The sequence below is a fragment of the Macrobrachium rosenbergii genome, chromosome 12 (assembly GCF_040412425.1).
Source record: "Macrobrachium rosenbergii isolate ZJJX-2024 chromosome 12, ASM4041242v1, whole genome shotgun sequence".
NCBI classification, from domain to species: Eukaryota; Metazoa; Arthropoda; class Malacostraca; order Decapoda; family Palaemonidae; genus Macrobrachium; species Macrobrachium rosenbergii.
In genome coordinates, this window is record NC_089752.1 from 70320320 (window position 1) to 70340319 (window position 20000).

Below are 20000 nucleotides of genomic sequence, written 5' to 3' on the forward strand. Positions count from 1 at the left end.
AAGATAATTCTCTTAAATGTATACACTCAACCTTTATATAAGAAATATAAAGGTATTTGCATACAGTCTCATGTTTCATTTCTTTGTTCCTTTGATACTGTGAAATCCTTATTCTGTATAATAGATACAGCACCTTGGGTTTTTAAACTTTCGTGGGGCTTTGATCGTAAAGCTTCTACTGCTAACATTCTCTCGCTGCCCGTACTACAGTAATATTCACTGCTCCATCTTCCAGGTTCCCAAAAACCCCAATAATCTTTCGCTTTCTTCCATTTACTCTAAATGTTCTCGTCTTTGAAGCGCTTTCAAAACTCTTTCTGTAGTTTTTCTTCAATAACCCTCATCAGCAGTGTAAGTCCATTCACAGCCCATCTTCTTATCCGAAACATCCACTGTTCTTTCTCTGACTGCACTGGTATAAGTATTAATTACTGTGTCATTGTTCCAAGGTGCTGATATTTTGTGTATAGCGAATGTAAATGCAGTTGCCTATGATTCTTAACCAGTTGGCGTAACACCACTAGTTGTACGAATTCAGTACTTCTTAAATCTTTGTGTGTGAATTGAGATTTGACTGGGACCTGAAAACTGTCTGTGATGGACAAATACATTTCTTAAACTCTTGATTACGTACCTCTGTTTCCCTTCATTACTTAACTCTGTTTTAATAAAAAGTTTATAATGACATGCAAATATCTGTCCTTAAGGCGGTTTATTTTTACGGAGAATAGTAGCCTATGTAATGGCGTAGTACAGCAACTTTATGGCCTGATCTACCTAGAGAAGCGTTTATACGATTATAAGGATTCATAATGTTACTTCTCGGGGCCTGTCATGTGGCCCCTTGGTCGATCAATTTGAAAACTTGGTGTTGTTTATAATATCAATATAAGAATGGAAGAGTAAACCAAGTGATTGTCTTTCGTCCTTATTCCGTAGATTCAGAACTGGTGGTGTTGTTGAACTACAGTATATAGATTTCAAAATGTGCTAGAATATTTTAGCATTCATTTGTTATAGTTCAGTGTATCACTTAAATCAATTTCATAGAAGGCCATCGTAGGACAACCTTATTTCGAGCTTTATTTCCATTGCAGACATCGTGGCTGCATTATTTTATGCTTTCGGCCCCAGAATGGGATTTTTTATACGTAACTCATATTATTATGTATATAAAAAGAGTCAGATATGTGCCTTTTCTCAAAACTTACGTTTCTTACACTGACTGGTAATATCTGGATTCCTTTATGAAATACGGAAGTCTTAATTAGATCCTCATTGTTAAAGACTTCATGCTCGTCGTTTAGGAATCTTCGTTCATTCTTTTATAAGTATATTCTTGACGTTGATTAAATTTCATCGCTTTACGGTCATTCTTGAAGCAACTTGATTTTTTCAGTGTTCACCCTTTGGTGCATAATTTAATATTGCTGAAGAGTCATGGAGTATTAAAATCAAGACTATAAAACGGGAAAAGGACTCATGTTAGCAAAGATCTGGACCCTAAACGTTAAGTAAATTTTCTAATCGCATGCATTGTTAGCGGACCTCTTGCCAAAGGACGCCAAGAATGCGACGTTATCGTAAGCATATAAATATTTCACTCTAAATACGTTTGGTCAAGTCATCTTGCATTTTGGACTGGTAGCCGGTAACGCTTATAGCAAGGGCTGCCTTGGCTGAAGGGGCTGGTTTTGGAATTCGATAAGCAAATAAATCATGAACGATCAATGCCGAGCCGGATACTAAATACGGTAACCATAAGACGCTCTAGTGAATCAGCCATTTTGAATAGTTGAACATGTTTCACAATAACGGGGTTATCATTACACTTTGGCTTCATTATCAAATTTCTGTTCCTTTATTTTAAAGTGATTTATCCTCTCTACGTGTTTTGTAAGTGCCTAAGACAGTTTCAACAGAGGTTTTGTCGGTTAAATTATGATTTTTTTTTTAATGACAGTAGCGACTTGCTATCGATTTGTTGCTGGGAACGCTATAAATAGATTAATAAATGAACGGATGGTGGTATAAAAAGACACACACATTCTTTTCCAGATTTATATTAAAGGTTTCACCTTTGCGTGTTTGAATGTTGTTTGTTGCGTAATCTCTAGGTACACACACGAACGCACACCTTCCTTTAACATACTGTCAACCAAAACTGGTAAAACAATATTCGTAAAAGAAATGTGATGTGATGATTTGTATATTATTTATCAGGCTTATCACTGTATCAGAAAGCTGTTGTCATCAGTAATAATATTTCTAGGCAACGTGTGCTAGTACTTGAATTATACTTTTCCTGGACAAGACAACTGAAGGGCAATTGCTGAAGCATATTCGGTTTGCAGTGCACCTACCGATTAAAGGAAAGCCTTTTCATCTAGTTAAATTTTAAAGTAAAATTATTATAATGAGTTTGTGTTGTAAAACAGGTACAATTGGCTACCAGTTATCTGTATTATTGAAGACACAAACTTGATAATACTATTTCTGAATGTTGAAACTAAGCGTCGTTTCTCCAGAGGTTTACGACCTCCCCTGAGCCACTTCTTGAAACCGATTTGATCAAACCAAAACATTAGATCTACTGAATATTAGAAAGGTGGCTTCAAACATCGAATCTTCGATGAGAGGCTGACAAGAGAGAAATAAGACTGATGATGTTGGGCTGGAAGTCCAGACGAATTCCGAGGTAAGCGTAGACACACAAAGGATTTGGTTTAAAGGATCCTCAAGAAAAAAATAGTTGATGTTAAATGTAAATAGCCTTACAACACGTTAATGCTGAACTGAATTAAATTATTGAAAACTAAAACTCTTTTGTCCTTTTTTGATTGTTGAATATGACAATGCAATTTGGGCAAGTATAAATATAATTTGAATGTATGTAAGAAAATAAATGTTGTTAAATGTTAACTGAATTTCACAATTTTTTATCACAGTGCTGTAAACATTTTGGATAAATGGTATACCAGAGTATTCCTATGATACACTTGATGATATAAGAAAATTTCAAAGCAAAAATAAAGATCTGGTTAGGTATTAATTTCCTGAAAATAATTATTACTATTCTTTTGAGATCCACGGAGGACTAAGCACTGCATAGATGTGCTATTATCATTATATTTCTATCAAGCTATTGTGTAAAGCAAATCTGTAGAGCCATTTCAACGTTAATTTAATGCTAATGTTTTTGAAATCCAAATATGTTAGTGTTCCACGTTAATATTCTCGTTTTATTTACACAATTGATAGAACGAATAAAGTAAATAAGATGAAAATGAAGTAGCCCTATTTTGCATAAACTGTGATGTTCTTTTATCATTTTCCGTTTATGTTGAAACATACAGCGTGACTATAGTCCTGTGCGAAATGGGAAGCAGTAAAACGCGATTGTACCGTTGCAACTACGTTTGAAATGGATGGCAATCCTTTGCGTCTATCATGAAATCAGAACCAGTGGCTGTACGGTGACGAAGCGTTGGGTGAGTCACTTGATTTCAAAATGAAGTTGAGGTACTGCAGTCTTCTAAGAGTGTAAGCAAACTGGAATATATTGCAGTTTAAGTTTCAGAGTGAAGGTCCGGACTCAAAATTCTCAATTGGCGAGTGTGAAGAGAAACATTTTTTGCTCAGTAAGAAAGACAAAAGAAATCAGAAATAACCATGTGCATGAAGAAACATCTGCAGTTGAAATACTAGAATCATATTCTATAATTATCAAGCCAGTAAACACCAGATGTAGACATATAATAAAATACCATAAAAAAATAATCTAAAGATCATGTGATGTATGGCGGCTATCAGATATTGTTCATCAGTATAATTATTTTTATCATTTTTTTTTTCCGGAACCAAGCTTCCCAAATCTTGGCAGTCCACAGCCAGTACAGATAAAAATTTTTACTAAAATATCAACATAGTGGAGTATACCAGATCACAAGACTAATAGCTAGTTCTATGAATTTGACATATGATAGTGGTTGATATGGTGACCATACAGTTTGAAGGTTATGTACAGTATATTAGCTGGTTCATATTAGGATAGCAAAAGGAACAGTTATCAGAAATGATAACGCCATCAGAGCTGCATCTATAATGATAGCCCGATGCCAGCAAAAATTTCCTAATCTCTTTGGAAATTAAATGACTTCTGCATGAGCAGTGGAAACTTTCATTCTTTTGTAGTGCGTTCATAGTCCGCTGTGATGATACTGTAACGTTACTCTCGACGTCCCTTGTAACAACTGTTTTGTTCACACTGTCTGAAATTATTTAGGGACATATTGCAAAGTTGTGATGTTCTTTCTATATATACTTCTGATTTTTACATGCTTATTTGTGTATGAAAAGTATCCCTTCCCTTAGAGTACTCTACTTGATGGATTCTGTAGAGATGTTAGTAAAGAATATCGGCCAAGTGTATTATTTGTGATCGTCCTTAAATTCCATGTTTTAATACACAAGATTTGCTTTTCAAAATTGGCAGTAAGGGCACCGTTGGATTTAAATAAAGTCAATTTACTTTAGATCATTTTCGGTAACTTATAATTATTGAGCACAGAAGAGCCATATTTGAAAAATAACACCACTGGGAATTTTACATGGAACTGTAAAACTTTTGAATTCTGACGTATTCAGGGTTCAGGTGTTTCCATTTCTCTCTCTCTCCCTCTCTGTGTGCTTTATTTTCAAGTTTGCCTTTGTTGGATGGAGATATTACATTGTATTTACTGGCAAATATTGGAAGTCCCTTGGGCTGGAAACTGTGAGGGGCAATCTGGATGATTGTTTTCCAATTGAGTGGTGATGGCTCAAGGAAGGAAGCTTTCGGTAAAAGGTATAGGCAGAAAATACACAACGTGAGAGTTTCAGGAATACTGCAGAGTGAGCACACGTATAATGATGTTGAATTGAAGAGCATATCGAAGGGTTACATGCTTCTCGATTTCCATTACTGTAAACAACTCCGAACGTTGAATCCCATTTCCAAATGGTTCGTTAATCCATATGCTGAGCACTGAAACTATTCCTAGTAAGTCTGGTATGACAGTGGAATGCTCTTTACCAGGAGGTCATGGGGCTTATTTAAACGTTTCAAGTGACGTAACTCTCCGGTGGAAATTTCGAAATTGCAGAGCGAGATGTGTAATTCCTACATAACAGAGCATGATGAAGAGTAATGGCATATGATGACTTGCAAAGGTTGTTACGCAGTCTTTGTCGGACGAATTTCCGCCCAGGTGCAGAATTTCTCCGAAATTCTGGATTGTGCATTCCGATGCAAAGGTTTCGAAAGTAGTAGATTACATATTGCTTTCAGATATGACTCTCATGTAATTTATGAACTTTTTTTGTAATATTCGAAGTAAAAATGAATTTTTTTTTTATATATTATAACCGATTCATGTTGATTAATATGTACTTTTTCTCTTCAGGTAAGCGAACAACTGTCGGATAAAAATGATAGCAGACATGAAGGTACGTAAATCAACGCCGAATCTTTAGAAATTGCATTAATAAAGGAAACTTGTGATCATTTGACAACTAACAATTTGACCTAAGCTCTCCCTTGTATATTTTACCTTCGTTGCCATCGCTCTGTTCGTATATTTGTCACATTTCACCCCTCGTGGTAGCAACTGATAGTTGGGTGGATTGGTAGGGATATCGAGTGAGCGAATATTAGCTTCATTAGCAATAATAGTTGATCACCGTTTCGCTGCAGATCGCTCTTATTCGTTTACAGTTATGCGAGTGTTGCCTTATAGAGATGCGAGTCTGAGACAGTGGAGCAGCCGTAACATTGTCGTCATTTTCAAAACATGGAGTGGGTCGAAAGACGGAAATTCTTATGAGTATCTAAACGCCAGATTTTTTTTTTTCGTCCTATCTCTTCTTTGATACTGTCATTAAGAGTAATTGCAAGTGAGTGGGGGTATATTGACTGCGAAACCCGCATCGTTTCTTCTTCCTTTTATTCACGTCTCCAGCTTATAAATATTGTTGGATACCAATGCCCTCACGATTTCCATGAAAAGTTTGCAAGTTCTATCATGTCACTGGATGGTCTTTGCGCATAAATTTTATGTGCACTTGAATTTATTCTGCAGATTATTTATGTAAATATATATATATATATATATGTATATATATATATATATATATATATATATATATATATATATATATATATATATATATACATATGTCTGTATGTATGTTTGTGTGTTTTGTGTGCTAGTGTTCGTGCGAGCATGCGTGTTTGTGTGTGTGTGTCTATACTTGCATGTATGTACCATAATTATTAGCCCCTAATCTTTTACTCCTTGTCGTCCTCTGCTTAAAGTGAACATCCTAAAAAAGAAAAAAAAGAGCTGATAGCTATTGACAGCTTTTCATGTGCACAGTATTCATTTTCACGAATTTTCAACATTCCCACATGAGTTCCCTTAATTTGGAGTTCATCTTTGCAGAGAAAAGGTGATCGTTTTTATCTTTATTACATCGTGGGATAAACTTTAAGGAAAGATGATCGCTATGAGAGAAAATGAAATAAAACTTAAGATGTTGTGCTGGTTCTCGAGTACGAAATGATTCGTACATCAGCAGAGAAACAAAGTGAATTAAAGGAAAAAAATTCTGCGACGGATCCTCTTGGGGTAATGTCAGCGGTTAAGCGATCGCTGTTCTGCTGGGAAATCCTTGATTTTTACTATCCGACATCGCATTACAAGAATTCCTGATAGTGAGAGAGATGGGATTTTTTCGTTAGGACTAAAAAAAAATTAACTATTCGAGCGATATTCTATATGAGATTTCTTAAATGGACATTTCGTTAAGATCTCATGAGATATATATATATATATATATATATATATATATATATATATATATATATATATAATATATATATATATATATATATATATATATATATATATATATATATATATATATATATATATATATATATATATGCCAGGTGTTTCTGAAATTAGAGACCCCCCTCCACAGAACAAATGGAAAGTTATGTAGTTTTCTGCTATAGCCTATCTCCAAGTACATTATTTTAAGTTTCTATTAAGCTATTTTTCTTTTTACATTTCTTGTATTTTCAGACTGAGTGACGGAGTTAGATACAGCCATGGCTAACGACTCGGAGGAAATCAGATGGATTGACCGAATCCGGGCTATAACCCTCAGAGAGGCCAGGGATGCTGGCGCATCCTTCATTTCACATTCCTGGATAGGTAAATACATTAAAAGAGATGAATCCTTTGTTACAAGAAACTGGAACAAAAATCCACATGACTGTCATCGCGAAAAGAGTGAGAATCTTGGAAGACCTGAAGTCCTTTCTCAAGAGTCAAAAGACATCATAGCTGAGGTAGTGGGTAGACCAAGAAAGTCTTTATGTAAATTGGCACTTGAACCAGAAACAAAAAGTGGAAGGAAGAGAAGTTATAGTGATGTATATCGTGAGTTGAAAAAATCTGGTATCAAGCCATTTCATGTTATCAGCAAGCCCAACATCACTCAGCAACAGAGAGAAGACCGTGCATGGTTTTGTGGTTCATTTCTTAAAGATTGGGATGAAGCTGACTTTCTCCATGTTGCCAAATCAGATGAATTCTTCATTTCCACAGTCTGGAAGCCAAATTATAAAAATGACATCATTTGGGCTGCAAAGTTGGATGGTATCAGCGATGACGTGCGCTATCGCCAAGTTGTGGAATTTCCTGAATGTTTGGGAATTTTTCTCTGTTTCACAGCCAAACAGTTACTGTGGATCATCAAAGAAAAAGGACAGTCATGGAATGGCGAATACTTCAGAGAAACTGTGCTTACTGGTGGGGTATTTCCTTGCCTCAAAGATTTGGAAAATGTGTTATCTGTTGAAGAAGTCACATTTTTGCATGATAAGGCACCATGTTTCAAGCTCTTCAGACACAAGAGCTGCTTCGAAACAGTGGTATCGCTTTCTTCTCGTCAAGTGAATTTCCAGGTAGCTCCCCTGACCTTAATGTGTGTGAAAACATTGGTAGTATCTTAAAGGATCGTGTTGAAGCGCGCACAGTGAACTATGATGGTATACCAAGCCTCGACGACCTGCGAAGAGAGGTGACTGAAGTACTCAGGGAAATGGAGTTTGAGTCTCAGCTTTTTTGTGATTTGCTGAAATCGTACCCCTCAAGAATGCAGGCATAGGTACAGGCAGATGGAGGCCACATAAAATATTAAATACTCAGAGAGAAACTTAAATAAATACCTGTTCTGAATTACTTTTGTTTTTGTCCATATCAGTTTTAGTTTATGCTGTAGAGGGGGCTCTAATTTCAAAAACACCTGTATATATATATATATATATATATATATATATATATATATATATATATATATATATATATATATATATATCACAGTATATATAACAGAACTAATATATCTCCTGTACCGCAAGAAGCAGTGTACAACACGCTAAAACAAGACGCGAGAAATCTACACTGAAACGAAGCAAAAAAACCCTCTCTGACATACGATACATATAGAGACCCAATCTTTAATCCAAGGCTTTAAACCTCAAGCAAGTAATCTGTCGACAGATCCACAACATATAAGATCAGAACTGAGGAATTATTTTAGGGCTCGGTTAAGGAACCGTAGTAATCGATCAAAAACAGTTAACTAGAAGGAGATGAAAGGCATCAGTATTTGTTCAACGTCATATCATGCTGGTATTCATGGATTGGTTCACGAGTAATGCGGAAAGGAAAAAACTGGTTTTGTGGTTTCCCTCCGAGCTAGCGATGATGTTTCTATTTTTCCATTGTTGAAGGAGAAGTTCTATTACATAGTATATGGAATAGAAAACTCTGCAGCACTCTGTTCAAAAGATGGCTTTCACCAGCGACTTGGGATCTTGTCTTCCCGCACAATCACTTTTCTTGACGCTGTTCTCAGTGATTGTCCCTTGAATTTCTCTTCTCCAGTTTACATCTCCTGTACTGTCCACGTCTCCTTCCCAAACAGTTAAGACTGAAGAAGCCCCTTCAAGTAATTATCTTTCTTCTTCTGAAACAATCAGAAAAGCCAAAGGCTCACCTTCCTCCTCATTTCTCCTCGTGAAAGGGAAGGAACTAGTTTTGATCAAACGTTTTTTCTTATATTCGATTCCTCTGCTTCCAACCCAAAATAAATTTTCATACAAATGGTCAAATATGATAACAATTCATGCAAGCTATATAAATTTAACTGAATGAACAATTTTTCTAACACCTTTATTCCCCAAGACCGGCGTGTCATTTAAATATTGGCGAAAACGTGAATTCAAGAAAGAAGTAAAATAAGACTAACAACCACGAAAGTCCTGTACAAAGTATTAATGTACTGAGCAAAAGCAGCTGCTGCTTCTTTCAATCAGTGAATGAGAGAGAGAGAGAGAGAGAGAGAGAGAGAGAGAGAGAGAGAGAGAGAGAGAGGAGGGGAGTGGGGGAGGAGGGTGGCAGCGATGAGCTTTCTTCAGGTAATCTGTTAGTGATGGCAAGACAGCCACTTGAAACTTGTGAAAATGTTTAAAGTTGTGATGTTTGATATCTGAATGGGAGCAGGTGACATGATTAAAAAAAAATGAGCGAGTTGAAATGAACATGGAATGGGAAGGAGGGTTGGGAAAGAAATGAAGGAATGCAGACTGAAACCGAGCAAGGAAAGCCGGACGAAATCGTGAAGAGCTTTAGGTATAGTTTTATCAAGTAAAGTATCATCCAGCAAGCTTTCATGTCTGTGGTTTTTCCCGGTAACCTAATTTGGCGTTCTCGCAAAAGCACTTCCACAATATCCTGTTTTTCCTCCTTCTCTTCTTCCTTTCCCCACTCTTCGTCCTTCTGTACGAACAAGTGGGGAAGCCTCTCCTCCCCCCATTCCGCCCGCCTTGTCCCAGCCTTTCCGTTCCCACGGCTCTCCTCCATACTCTTCTGGTCCAGCGGAGGACGGCAAGTAAGGTTTAAAATTATACATAAGAACAGAGTATGTACAGTACATTCATGAAATGAGCAGTGTGTGCGTTTATGAGCGTCTCATTCATGTATTTATGAATACATTCACTTGCTATATATATTTACAGTATGTATAAAGACATAATACTGTTGGCACTTAAATATACGGTACTGTAATATACTGTACGTTTGCATGTGATATGTATACTTCCTCGTTTGTGTAAAATCAACTGTTCAAAGATATATATGTGCGTGTGTGTGTGTATGTGTAGAGTGTGGTTATGTAGTGTATGTTTGGCTACATGTAGAGCATATAATCTGTCATTCACGCTTAACAAAAGACTTCTGTGACTTTAACGTTTGATTGCATGACGTCTATAAAAGTATTGCATTCAGTGTGAGATGAATTAGGTGTAAATGTCGATATCTAAGTAAAGGTTCAATAATTGTTTTCCCTGTTTGCAGTAATCCATGATCATAAATGTTGTGTATCAGAACTGCGTTTGTAACTGCAATCAAAACTTATAATTAATCATTAAATATTTTCTAACGTAATTTTAACTATGTTCTATTCAAGGATGGTTTGCATCATACCTCCTGTCATTCTAAGTATGGTATGTTATTAATTTTTCAACAGCTCTCCTCATTTTGCCTGTTGATGCACTGTAGCGAAGGCGTGAGTAAGAGTCAGCTTCTACAAACTTACTAATTTATTCAGACAACAAACAGACATGTCAGTAACACTTCGAGCGGAAATGTAGCGCCTGACACCAGGCGAACAAAAATAGAGGTCACCACACAACCATTTGTGTTTATTGACAGATGAATTATAAATTGATATACAAGGTATGACTTAAGCTATGGTAGATATGACTGAAATGCTGACATTTTAATGCGTACGGTGACAATAATACATTTTAGCTGACAATAGTATGAAAGAAGATATGTGTATAAAAGATGCGTGATGTATGCTGTGTTTCTTGTGTCCGCACTTTTGCGCATGGAGATGTTGTTGTGAGGAGATTAGCGAGACAGGTGAGATGACAGCATGTGGGGTCCACGTGGGACCCTACAGGACTCCCCATTGAGAGGCCTAGGGTTGTAGGTCAGTTCCGGGAGGTAAGCTGGTTTTAGGCAGTTAAAACATATCCACGTCGTCCTGCCATCTGCTGTCATTTGGTAGGCTTGTGTCGTCTCTGGATGATACAGTATTGTCCCGAGTAGGCTGGGGAGATTGAACTCTGTGTGCCTCTGCCCATATGAACTCATATTTTGAGTTCTGCAGCTCGCTGGGGACGTACACTTCTGGTCACGTGGTAGGTCGTCTTGGCTGGCATTATCCGTTCTACCACTTTTTTGGGTGTCGTATGCGGATGTTGGGCTCGTTTGATCTTAAAGACATGTGCTGGCAGTGTTAGTACTTGGTAACTCCTTTCTCCAGCCTCCACCTTGACATCTGACAGTGAGGGATGCTTCAACAACCAGTGTAGCCTTTCAATGATGCCATTAACTTCTGGATTGTCGGCCGTTGTGTGTGTTATCTTTATCCCCAAACTGTCTGCGTTCCACAGGGTGGACATGAAGTTGGCTCCCCTGTCGCTCATGATGAGGGACTCCGTGTCTGCTGACCCATCCGATGAGGGCTTTCGTGCAGCTTCCCGCCGTCTGTTGCCATATCGGTATTGTTTTGGGGCACCTGATATTTCTGTCGATGATGGTGAACAGGTATCTGTCCCCTCTGAGGGGGATAGGGGTCCCACTGTGTCGATGTGGACGTAGGCGAGTCGGCGGTATGTTGTTTGGAACTCCCCTATTCCACTCTCTACATGTCTTGTGATTTTTGAAGTCTTACACAGGATGCATTCTCTCATCCAGTTTTTTATGTCCTTTTTCATTCCCCACCAGATATACCGTTCTGCTAAGATTTGGGCGGTTGACCGGCCTGATGGGTGGGACAGGTTGTGTGCGAGTGTGAGGGCTTTTCTTCTGAGGCCCTATGGCAGGCAGGGGCGAGGGCATCCGGTACTCGTCTCATAGGCGATGGTCATCTCTCCATTGTTGATTGACAGGTGGCTCCATGTAAGGGCAGGGTTGTCCCACTGCAGTCGCTGTAGGTCCACATCATCTCTTTGTGCTTCAGCTATTTTGGGATAGGCTATCCCAAGCTAGGTGGTGTTGAATAAGTTTCTTGATAGTGCATCTGCCACAGTGTTTGCTGAACCATTCAAATATTTGATGGTCCAGGAGTGTTCCACTATTGCTAGCAGGTGCCACTGTTGCCGTGCTGACCATGTGTCTACTGACTTTGTGAAGGTGTGCACTAAGGGTTGATGGTCTGTTTGCACAACAAAACAAACTGTTGTCCCTCGAACATGTAGCAGACGGCTTTGTGGACAGCTAGAAGCTCCCTGTCGAAAGTGGAATATTTCTGTTCCCTTGCCATTAGCTTCTTGCTGAAGAACGCCAGCGGACGACAACCATCACCTGTGTCTTGCTCTAGTATGATGCACATCACTGTGTTACTTGCATCTGTTGTCAGAGTGAGGGAACACATGAGGTAGAGGAAAAATTAATGTGGTTGCAGAGGTTAATGCTTGTTTTGCTAAAAGAAATGCATTATCTTGATTTTCTGACCAATTTAACTGTTTTTGTTTTCCTTGCAGCATTATATCAGGATCATAATTTTAGCAATGTTAGGGATGAATCTTTGGTAATAGTTGATTAGTCCTGAAAATTCTTGCACTGCTTTAATTGTTATTGGTTTTGGGAAGTTGGTGATTGCTTTTGCTTTTTCTGGTAGGGGTTTAATGCCGTCTGGGGTTACTTGATGTCCCAGGAATTCCACTGTTTTCTTTGCCCATTCGCATTTGTCTTCCCTTACTACTAGTCTATTTTCTTTGAGTATCTGTAGTACTTTTTAGATGTCTTTAAGATGCTGCTTGAGATTGGGGCTAAATATGAGGATATTGTCGATGTAGACCACACAGAATGGAAGGTTGCCAAGCTGTTCATCCATTAGTCTTTGGAAGGTTACCCCTGTGTTGTGAAGGCTGAAACAGCTGTAGTTGAACATGTAGGTGCTGAAGGGGGTGATGATCTCGGTTTTCTCTGTATCTTCCTTTGCTACTGGAATGTGGAAGTATCCCTTCAGTAGATCTATTTTGGTGAAGATCTTTGCTCCGTTCATTGGGCTGGCTATGTCTGATATGTTCAGCAACAGGTACGGGTATCTATCCAGCTATGTTTTGACGTTTAGTCTCTGCACGGGTGCCATGTTCTGTCGGGTTTTGGTACCATGTGGAGGGGGGATGCCCATGGGCTGGGGGCTTTTTGGCATACTCCTGTGTTCTCCATCTCCTTGAACAATTGTTTGTCGTAAGTGAGCTTCTCTAGGGTTAAACACCTGTGAGTGGAATGGGGGCCTTTGGTTTCTATATGGTGCTGGATGTTGTGTTTTGTTGGTTTGGTTAAGTCATGCTGCAGGTCATATTTGAAGACTTCTCAGTAGTCTTGCAGAAGTTTTTGTATTTCCAGTGGTGGGGTGGCTGCTGCAATGGGGCATATTTGTTGTCTCTGCTGCTGCGGTGATGGTGTGGTGGCAGTCGTCTGCATGGCTGTTGACAAGATGATGTCGGAGTCATTTTCGGGGTCAGTTGTTTTGATGCTACTTCCACTAGCAGGTTGTGTGCTGTTAGGAAGTCTGTTCCTAACAGTGCTATTGTCATATCTGCCATGATGAAGGTCCAACTGTAGTCTTTTCCATCGAATGACACATTCACATCCCGCCTCCCGTACATCTTGAGTGGTGCTCCGCTGGCGGTGGATACATGGAGGTTGGTAGGTTGAGTGGGGTTGAGTTATTCATTCGGGCTGGCTGGCACAAATGACATGCATGCTCTGGTGTTGACGAGGAATTCTGTGTCTGACCTTTCATCCCTGATGAAGAAACACATGGAGCCTCTACATTTGTACCTGGAAGAAAGACAGCAGTGGGCAGGTGCAGTTTCTCTTACGAGGCAGCCGGTCTGCTCACCGCAGACGTTTAGTTGGATGGGTCGCAGGTGTGACCTTCTTGCATGTTTTTTGAAAACAGGCAGCCTTTGTCACATTTATGGGCTTTCTTCCCGAATCTCCAGTGGAAGTAGCACATCCCCTCTGGTGGTTCGTCTTTCTTCTGACTGGTCTTTCCCTTGATAAATTGCTTGAGGAAGTTTTGTTTGTGGATGGGGGTGGCTGGTCCCTCTGGGTCGCTGTCAGATTCCGTGTCAGTTGACTGCTGGGCCAGTCATGGTGCTGCTGCTGCTGTTGGTGGCTGTGTGGGCTCCGCTGTCTTGTAGGCCATGTGCAGTGCATCGACCAACTTCAGGAATTCCTCAGTTGGTCTGGTGGAGGCATTGGACATGGCCACTACTGTTTTGTCGTGTAATCTTGTGAGGAGTACCTCTCTCACAAGGTCTAGAGATGACTCAGGTTAACCGTCTGTAACGGGTAGCGTGATGAGCCGCCGCAACTGTTTGCAGACATGCTATGGCCGCTCATCTCCTATGGATGCCCCCACGTAGTTGAGGAATTTGTTGGTTCTTAAGGCAGGTGGCATGCTGAAGGATGACTTCAGCTGATCCTTCAGCAATTTGTAGGTGATGGGGTTTGAAGTTCTGCAAGCCATCTGCTATTTGCTCGAAGACGTCATCTGGCAGGAATTCAAGGACAGCATCTGCTTTGCGTGTTGAGGTGATTTTCTTCGATTGGAAGAATGTTTCCACCCTGAGAAACCAAGCTTCTGGGTTGTGGGGCATGAATGGAGGTAGGCATATGGTAGCGGCGGTGATGGTCTCGCTGGAGAGGCTGGCATCATTGGGGTTCGCTGGGTCCGTCATCTCCGTAGTCGTTAATGTAGCGAAGAAGTGAGTAAGAGTCAGCGTCTACAAATTTACTGATTTATTCAGACAACAAACAGACATGTCAGTAACTCTTGCGAGCGGAAATGTAGCGCCTGACACCAGGCGAACGAAAACAGAGGTCACCACACAATCATTTGTGTTTGTTGACAGATGAATAAATGCATATAAATTGATATACAAGGTATGATTGAAACTATGGTAGATATGACTGAAATGCTGACATTGTAATGCGTATGGTGACAATAATACATTTTAGCCAACAATAATACGAAAAAAGATGTGTATAAAAGATGCGTGATGTATTCTGTGTTTCTCGTGTCCGTACGTTTTGCGCGCGGAGATGATGTTGTGAGGAGATTAGCGAGCCAGGTGAGATGACGGTGTGTGGGGTCCACGTGGGACCCTACAACGCATCCTATCCATTATTAAGAGTTAAATCCTTAGATGGCACCGTTATTTTCTAAAATATAGGAAAAGCAAAAAACTTTCATCAGTCTAAATAAGATGTAATATGATACAATGTGAAGACATGATAAAATGTAAATACCCTCATGTCATTTTTTATTACAGGTCTAGATATATGGCCTGGCCAGAATTTTTATGTCATCCACATCAGTTCTTGCATGTATATCGTGTAATGCGTTCAACTGTCAGGATTCAATCTTTTGTTCTTGTAAATTTTTCGTATTATGGTTCTTCACATTTGTCAACGTTATTTGGGACATTCAAGATTAAGATCAGTGCCTTGAAATGATGCGAAATATGAGGGCCATATAAATTTTTTCTCATGCTTCTGTTCCATCTTTATATTACGATATGAACTGGGTTATAATGGATGTTGATTATGGACAAATATAGCTGTATCATGTAATATCTTACCATCAATATATATATATATATATATATATATATATATATATATATATATATATATATATATATATATATATATATATATATATATATATATATATATATATATATATATATATATAAATTTATATATATATATATATATATATATATATATATATTAATATATATATATTATTTGTATGTGTATATATGTATATAAACAAATATATATAAAATGGAATAAAATTTTCCTTCAAGAATATGCTATTAAAGGTGTTAGATTTATATTGGCGGAATTTTATATGGCGAATTTAGAAAATAAGTTTTTCGGTGAGAGGCTCAAAATAATTAGTTTATGTCAGGCAATGGCTGGCTGTTTCCTACAAGCAGAGTCAAAGGAAGAATTTATTTAAATAATAGATACGTTAAAGAGAAATTGTATGTTGAACTTAACGTTTGAAATTAAATGTTGACAAAAAGCTCAATGTTTTGATATACGAATAGATTCTGCAGGTGACAGGTTTATGAAAATTTTATATAAGCCATCTAATCACGGTCATTGTCTAAATGCACACAGTGAATGTATTGATAAATATCAAGATCCTAGTCTCACATAGCTTCCATAACAAGGTTAAGCACATAAAGCACAGGTTATTAGTAAATAATGATTACTCCAATCCGAAACAGATTCAGCACGAAACAGTTCCTGGAGAAAACATCCGTCAAAACCCAAACTTATGTTAAAGAAGAGAAGTTTATCAATATCTTTTATAGTAACCAGATGCACATTAATTTCCAAAGAATGTGCCTCAATAAAAATGAAAATAGCTAGGTGAAATGTTGATAACAATCAAGGACTTGATAAGATTTTTTTTAAACATTTAAATACCTTAGGAACTTCTAACCTGATAATGAGAAGTAATATAGTGAAAGATTCTTCACCTCTGTGCCAAACTGATATAATTTATTTATTTGTTTGCCCCTTGCTGTTTTGTAACGCTAGCAAAATAATAGGAGAGATACAGATGAGTATCTCGTAGCTTGTCAAGTCATCTACATCCAGTTAATATTTTTAACCATTTCATTACTATGCGTGAATGTAAATCCACTCGAAACAATGTATTGAATAACATTAATATTATAGCAGCTGCCGAAGAAATATAAATTTGCTGTAAAAGGAGCACGTGTCATCGTCAGCCAACAATTAATAACAAAGTGGGAACACTATTCAGACCATCTTAAAATTGCAGGTTCATAGGACTTGAATTCAGAAGCAAAACCAATACGTGGGCCGATGAAACCCATCGTGTCATAATCATTTCAAGGTAATTGCAGTTTCCATAAAATCACACAGAAAAATACTCGATACGAAGCATACTGTATATACTATGAAAACCCGGACTTCAAAATGATTGTACAAAATATTTGGATATTTTATGAAAATGTTGAAGAGGCTGCTTTGAATGAATACCCGTGGCAGAGTTTCAGTTGCTGTCCGGATGCAGCGATCGATCTTCCTTCCCCGCCAGTCCTTCCGTATCCCAGAGAACAAAGTCCATGAGAAGGAGAGCCACGAATATTCTCATACTTGAACACAGAAACAAAATGATTACGGAAGAGGAAAACAACAGTCACCCAATTATGACATCATTACCATCTATTTACTTTTTTTTTTGTCGCCAACTATTCATAAAAATAATAATTAATCAACGCGTCAAGTTTCCGAAAATTTTATTCTTGTTGATTTGGTCTACGGTGTATCGTTAAAAACATCGATTTTTGTCCATTAAAATTGTTTAAATAAGTCTAACTTGCTTATTCTTGAGGGTGACAAGAGACAAGGATTATTTTTGTACTATTTGATTTTTAAATTTCAGTGGCATTAGAACCGCTTTAATATGATTCTTATCGCATTAATATAAACTGCTCTAGGCACTGTAAAGTAGTAGTGTCCATGTCATCAAGAAATGAAATGTCTGTACCATTTTGGTCCCAGGAAATTCGGCGACTTTTTGTACCTGGACCGTGAATACTTAAGGAAACTTTATGCAAAAGGAATGTATTTCTGAAAAATTTTTAAGAATGCTCTGAAACATTTGATGATGCAAGCTTATTTAAACCATATACTATATATATATATATATATATATATATATATATATATATATATATATATATATATATATATATATATATATATATATATATATATATATATATATATATATATATATATATATATATATATATATATATATATATATATATATATATACTTGTATATAAAAATACATATTGATATATATATATATATATATATATATATATATATATATATATATATATAAGACTTGCTCTCTAGGAAGCATTAATGCTTATATTAGAAGCGTATTAGTGCATCCTCACTGAACCCGTCATCCTTGGGTTCGAATCCTGCCTCAGCAGTTGATGGATTCTTCGTTTCCTCCTGCTGTTATATTGGCGTGTAGTGGTTTACAGTACCTATAACTTAGTAATAACTTACACAAGCGCTGGCCAGGAACTCTGTTGATAGCTGGATGGTTAAAGTCTCTGACTGTCGTTTCTAAACCATAAGCTCAGGTTCGAATCCTGGTTTGGGCAAAAGCCCTTATCATTTATAGTTTTCCTCAGGTGTAAGTGACTTAATATTCATTTGTGTGTAAATAAGTATGTATATATATATATATATATATATATATATATATATATATATATATATATATATATATATATATATATATATGAATAGATATATTGATAGATAGATATATAGTAGGTAGATAGATAGATAGATATATGTATATAAATAATTCTACATATATATATTATATGTATGTGTGTATGTATATATATATACATACATACATTATTTATTGTAATGCCTTATAATAATGGAACGATTAAGAAAGTCATGAGCTCAACACCAAAGCACTTCCATATTTTGTGTTAGATGTCAACTTTGTATTCTCTCTCTCTCTCTCTCTCTCTCTCTCTCTCTCTCTCTCTCTCTCTCTCTCTCTCTCTCTCTCTCTCTCAGAAGGATAAATTATAGAAACTCTACTTATAAAATAATAGCTAGTTTACGTTTCTGAATGTGAGACGAATTCGATCGAAAGATTCCCTCCATTTGAAAGTACGATTAAGTAACATGGCTATGGCGCTGAATAACAAAACATAAACATTTAGAAACAAATTTTTTTCTTCCATTTGTGCTGGCTGGTGAGGGTACTCCTCTCTCTTTTCTATCTCTTCTCTTCAGTCATTCCCATTTTCATTTCTTCTCCTCCTCCTTTAACATCCAAAATCGAAAACTTAGTCTCTTCTCATTTCTGATAGCTGCCATCCATTCTCGTGCTAAATGATGTTCAGCATAAACGACATGCTAATTTCGCCTTACTTCTGAGAGTCCAACAGAGATAAAAGTGAGACCACTTGAAGGTAGGACACTTTTCTGCCATGAACGGTGTATGTTCTTCCACCATGAGTTTTGCAGCGCTAAACTCTGCATTGCGATGTTGTTGATAAGTATCCCAGTCCACGGGTACTTCCAAGAGCTGCTCTGCATAGGCAAGAACACTTGCTACATCCTTGGTTGCAGAACCTTTCAAACTGACTAACTTGACAGAAAGTGTAAGATTATGCTTAAGATAGAAGTGAGTACCTCAATGATAAGCATTCTCTTCTGTTACACAGGGCGCCTTACGTTGTGGAAGTTTTCTGCACAGGGACCCAGCCTTGGTTCAGCAGCTAAACAATGGCGTCAGTATATATACATACACACACACACACACACACACACACACACATATATATATCTATATATATATATATATATATATATATATATATATATATATATATATATATATATATATATATATATATATATATATAATTATATGCATGCATGCTTAAAATCACCGGAAAACATGATGCATATATCCAGATCTTCGACAGGAAAAACTGAAACAAAGAATAGGTCCAGACCAAAGTCATTAGTGTTTAAGATGTTTTCAAGAGGTTTTAAAAACTAAAAACGAAAACGGCCAGGAATTCTACTCAGGATTTCATTTATCCTTTTGATACATCTGCATTTATACATCACGTGTTCTAGTGATTTCAAGCATACATACATACACACACATATAAAAATATATATATATATATATATATATATATATATATATATATATATATATGTGTGTGTGTGTGTGTGTGT

The 20000-nt window shown here is 37.3% G+C and overlaps 1 protein-coding gene across 1 annotated transcript in view; it reads left to right on the forward strand.

Moving 5' to 3' along the window:
• Positions 1–5448: 5448 nt before the first annotated feature.
• LOC136843719 (RNA binding protein fox-1 homolog 1-like) overlaps positions 5449–20000 on the forward strand; it is a 483433-nt gene continuing 468881 nt past the window's right edge. The window contains exon 1 of the mRNA XM_067112321.1: positions 5449–5487. Within this exon, the coding sequence (XP_066968422.1) occupies positions 5470–5487 (18 nt within the window). The 5' untranslated portion in view covers positions 5449–5469. The remainder of the gene's footprint in view (positions 5488–20000) is intronic.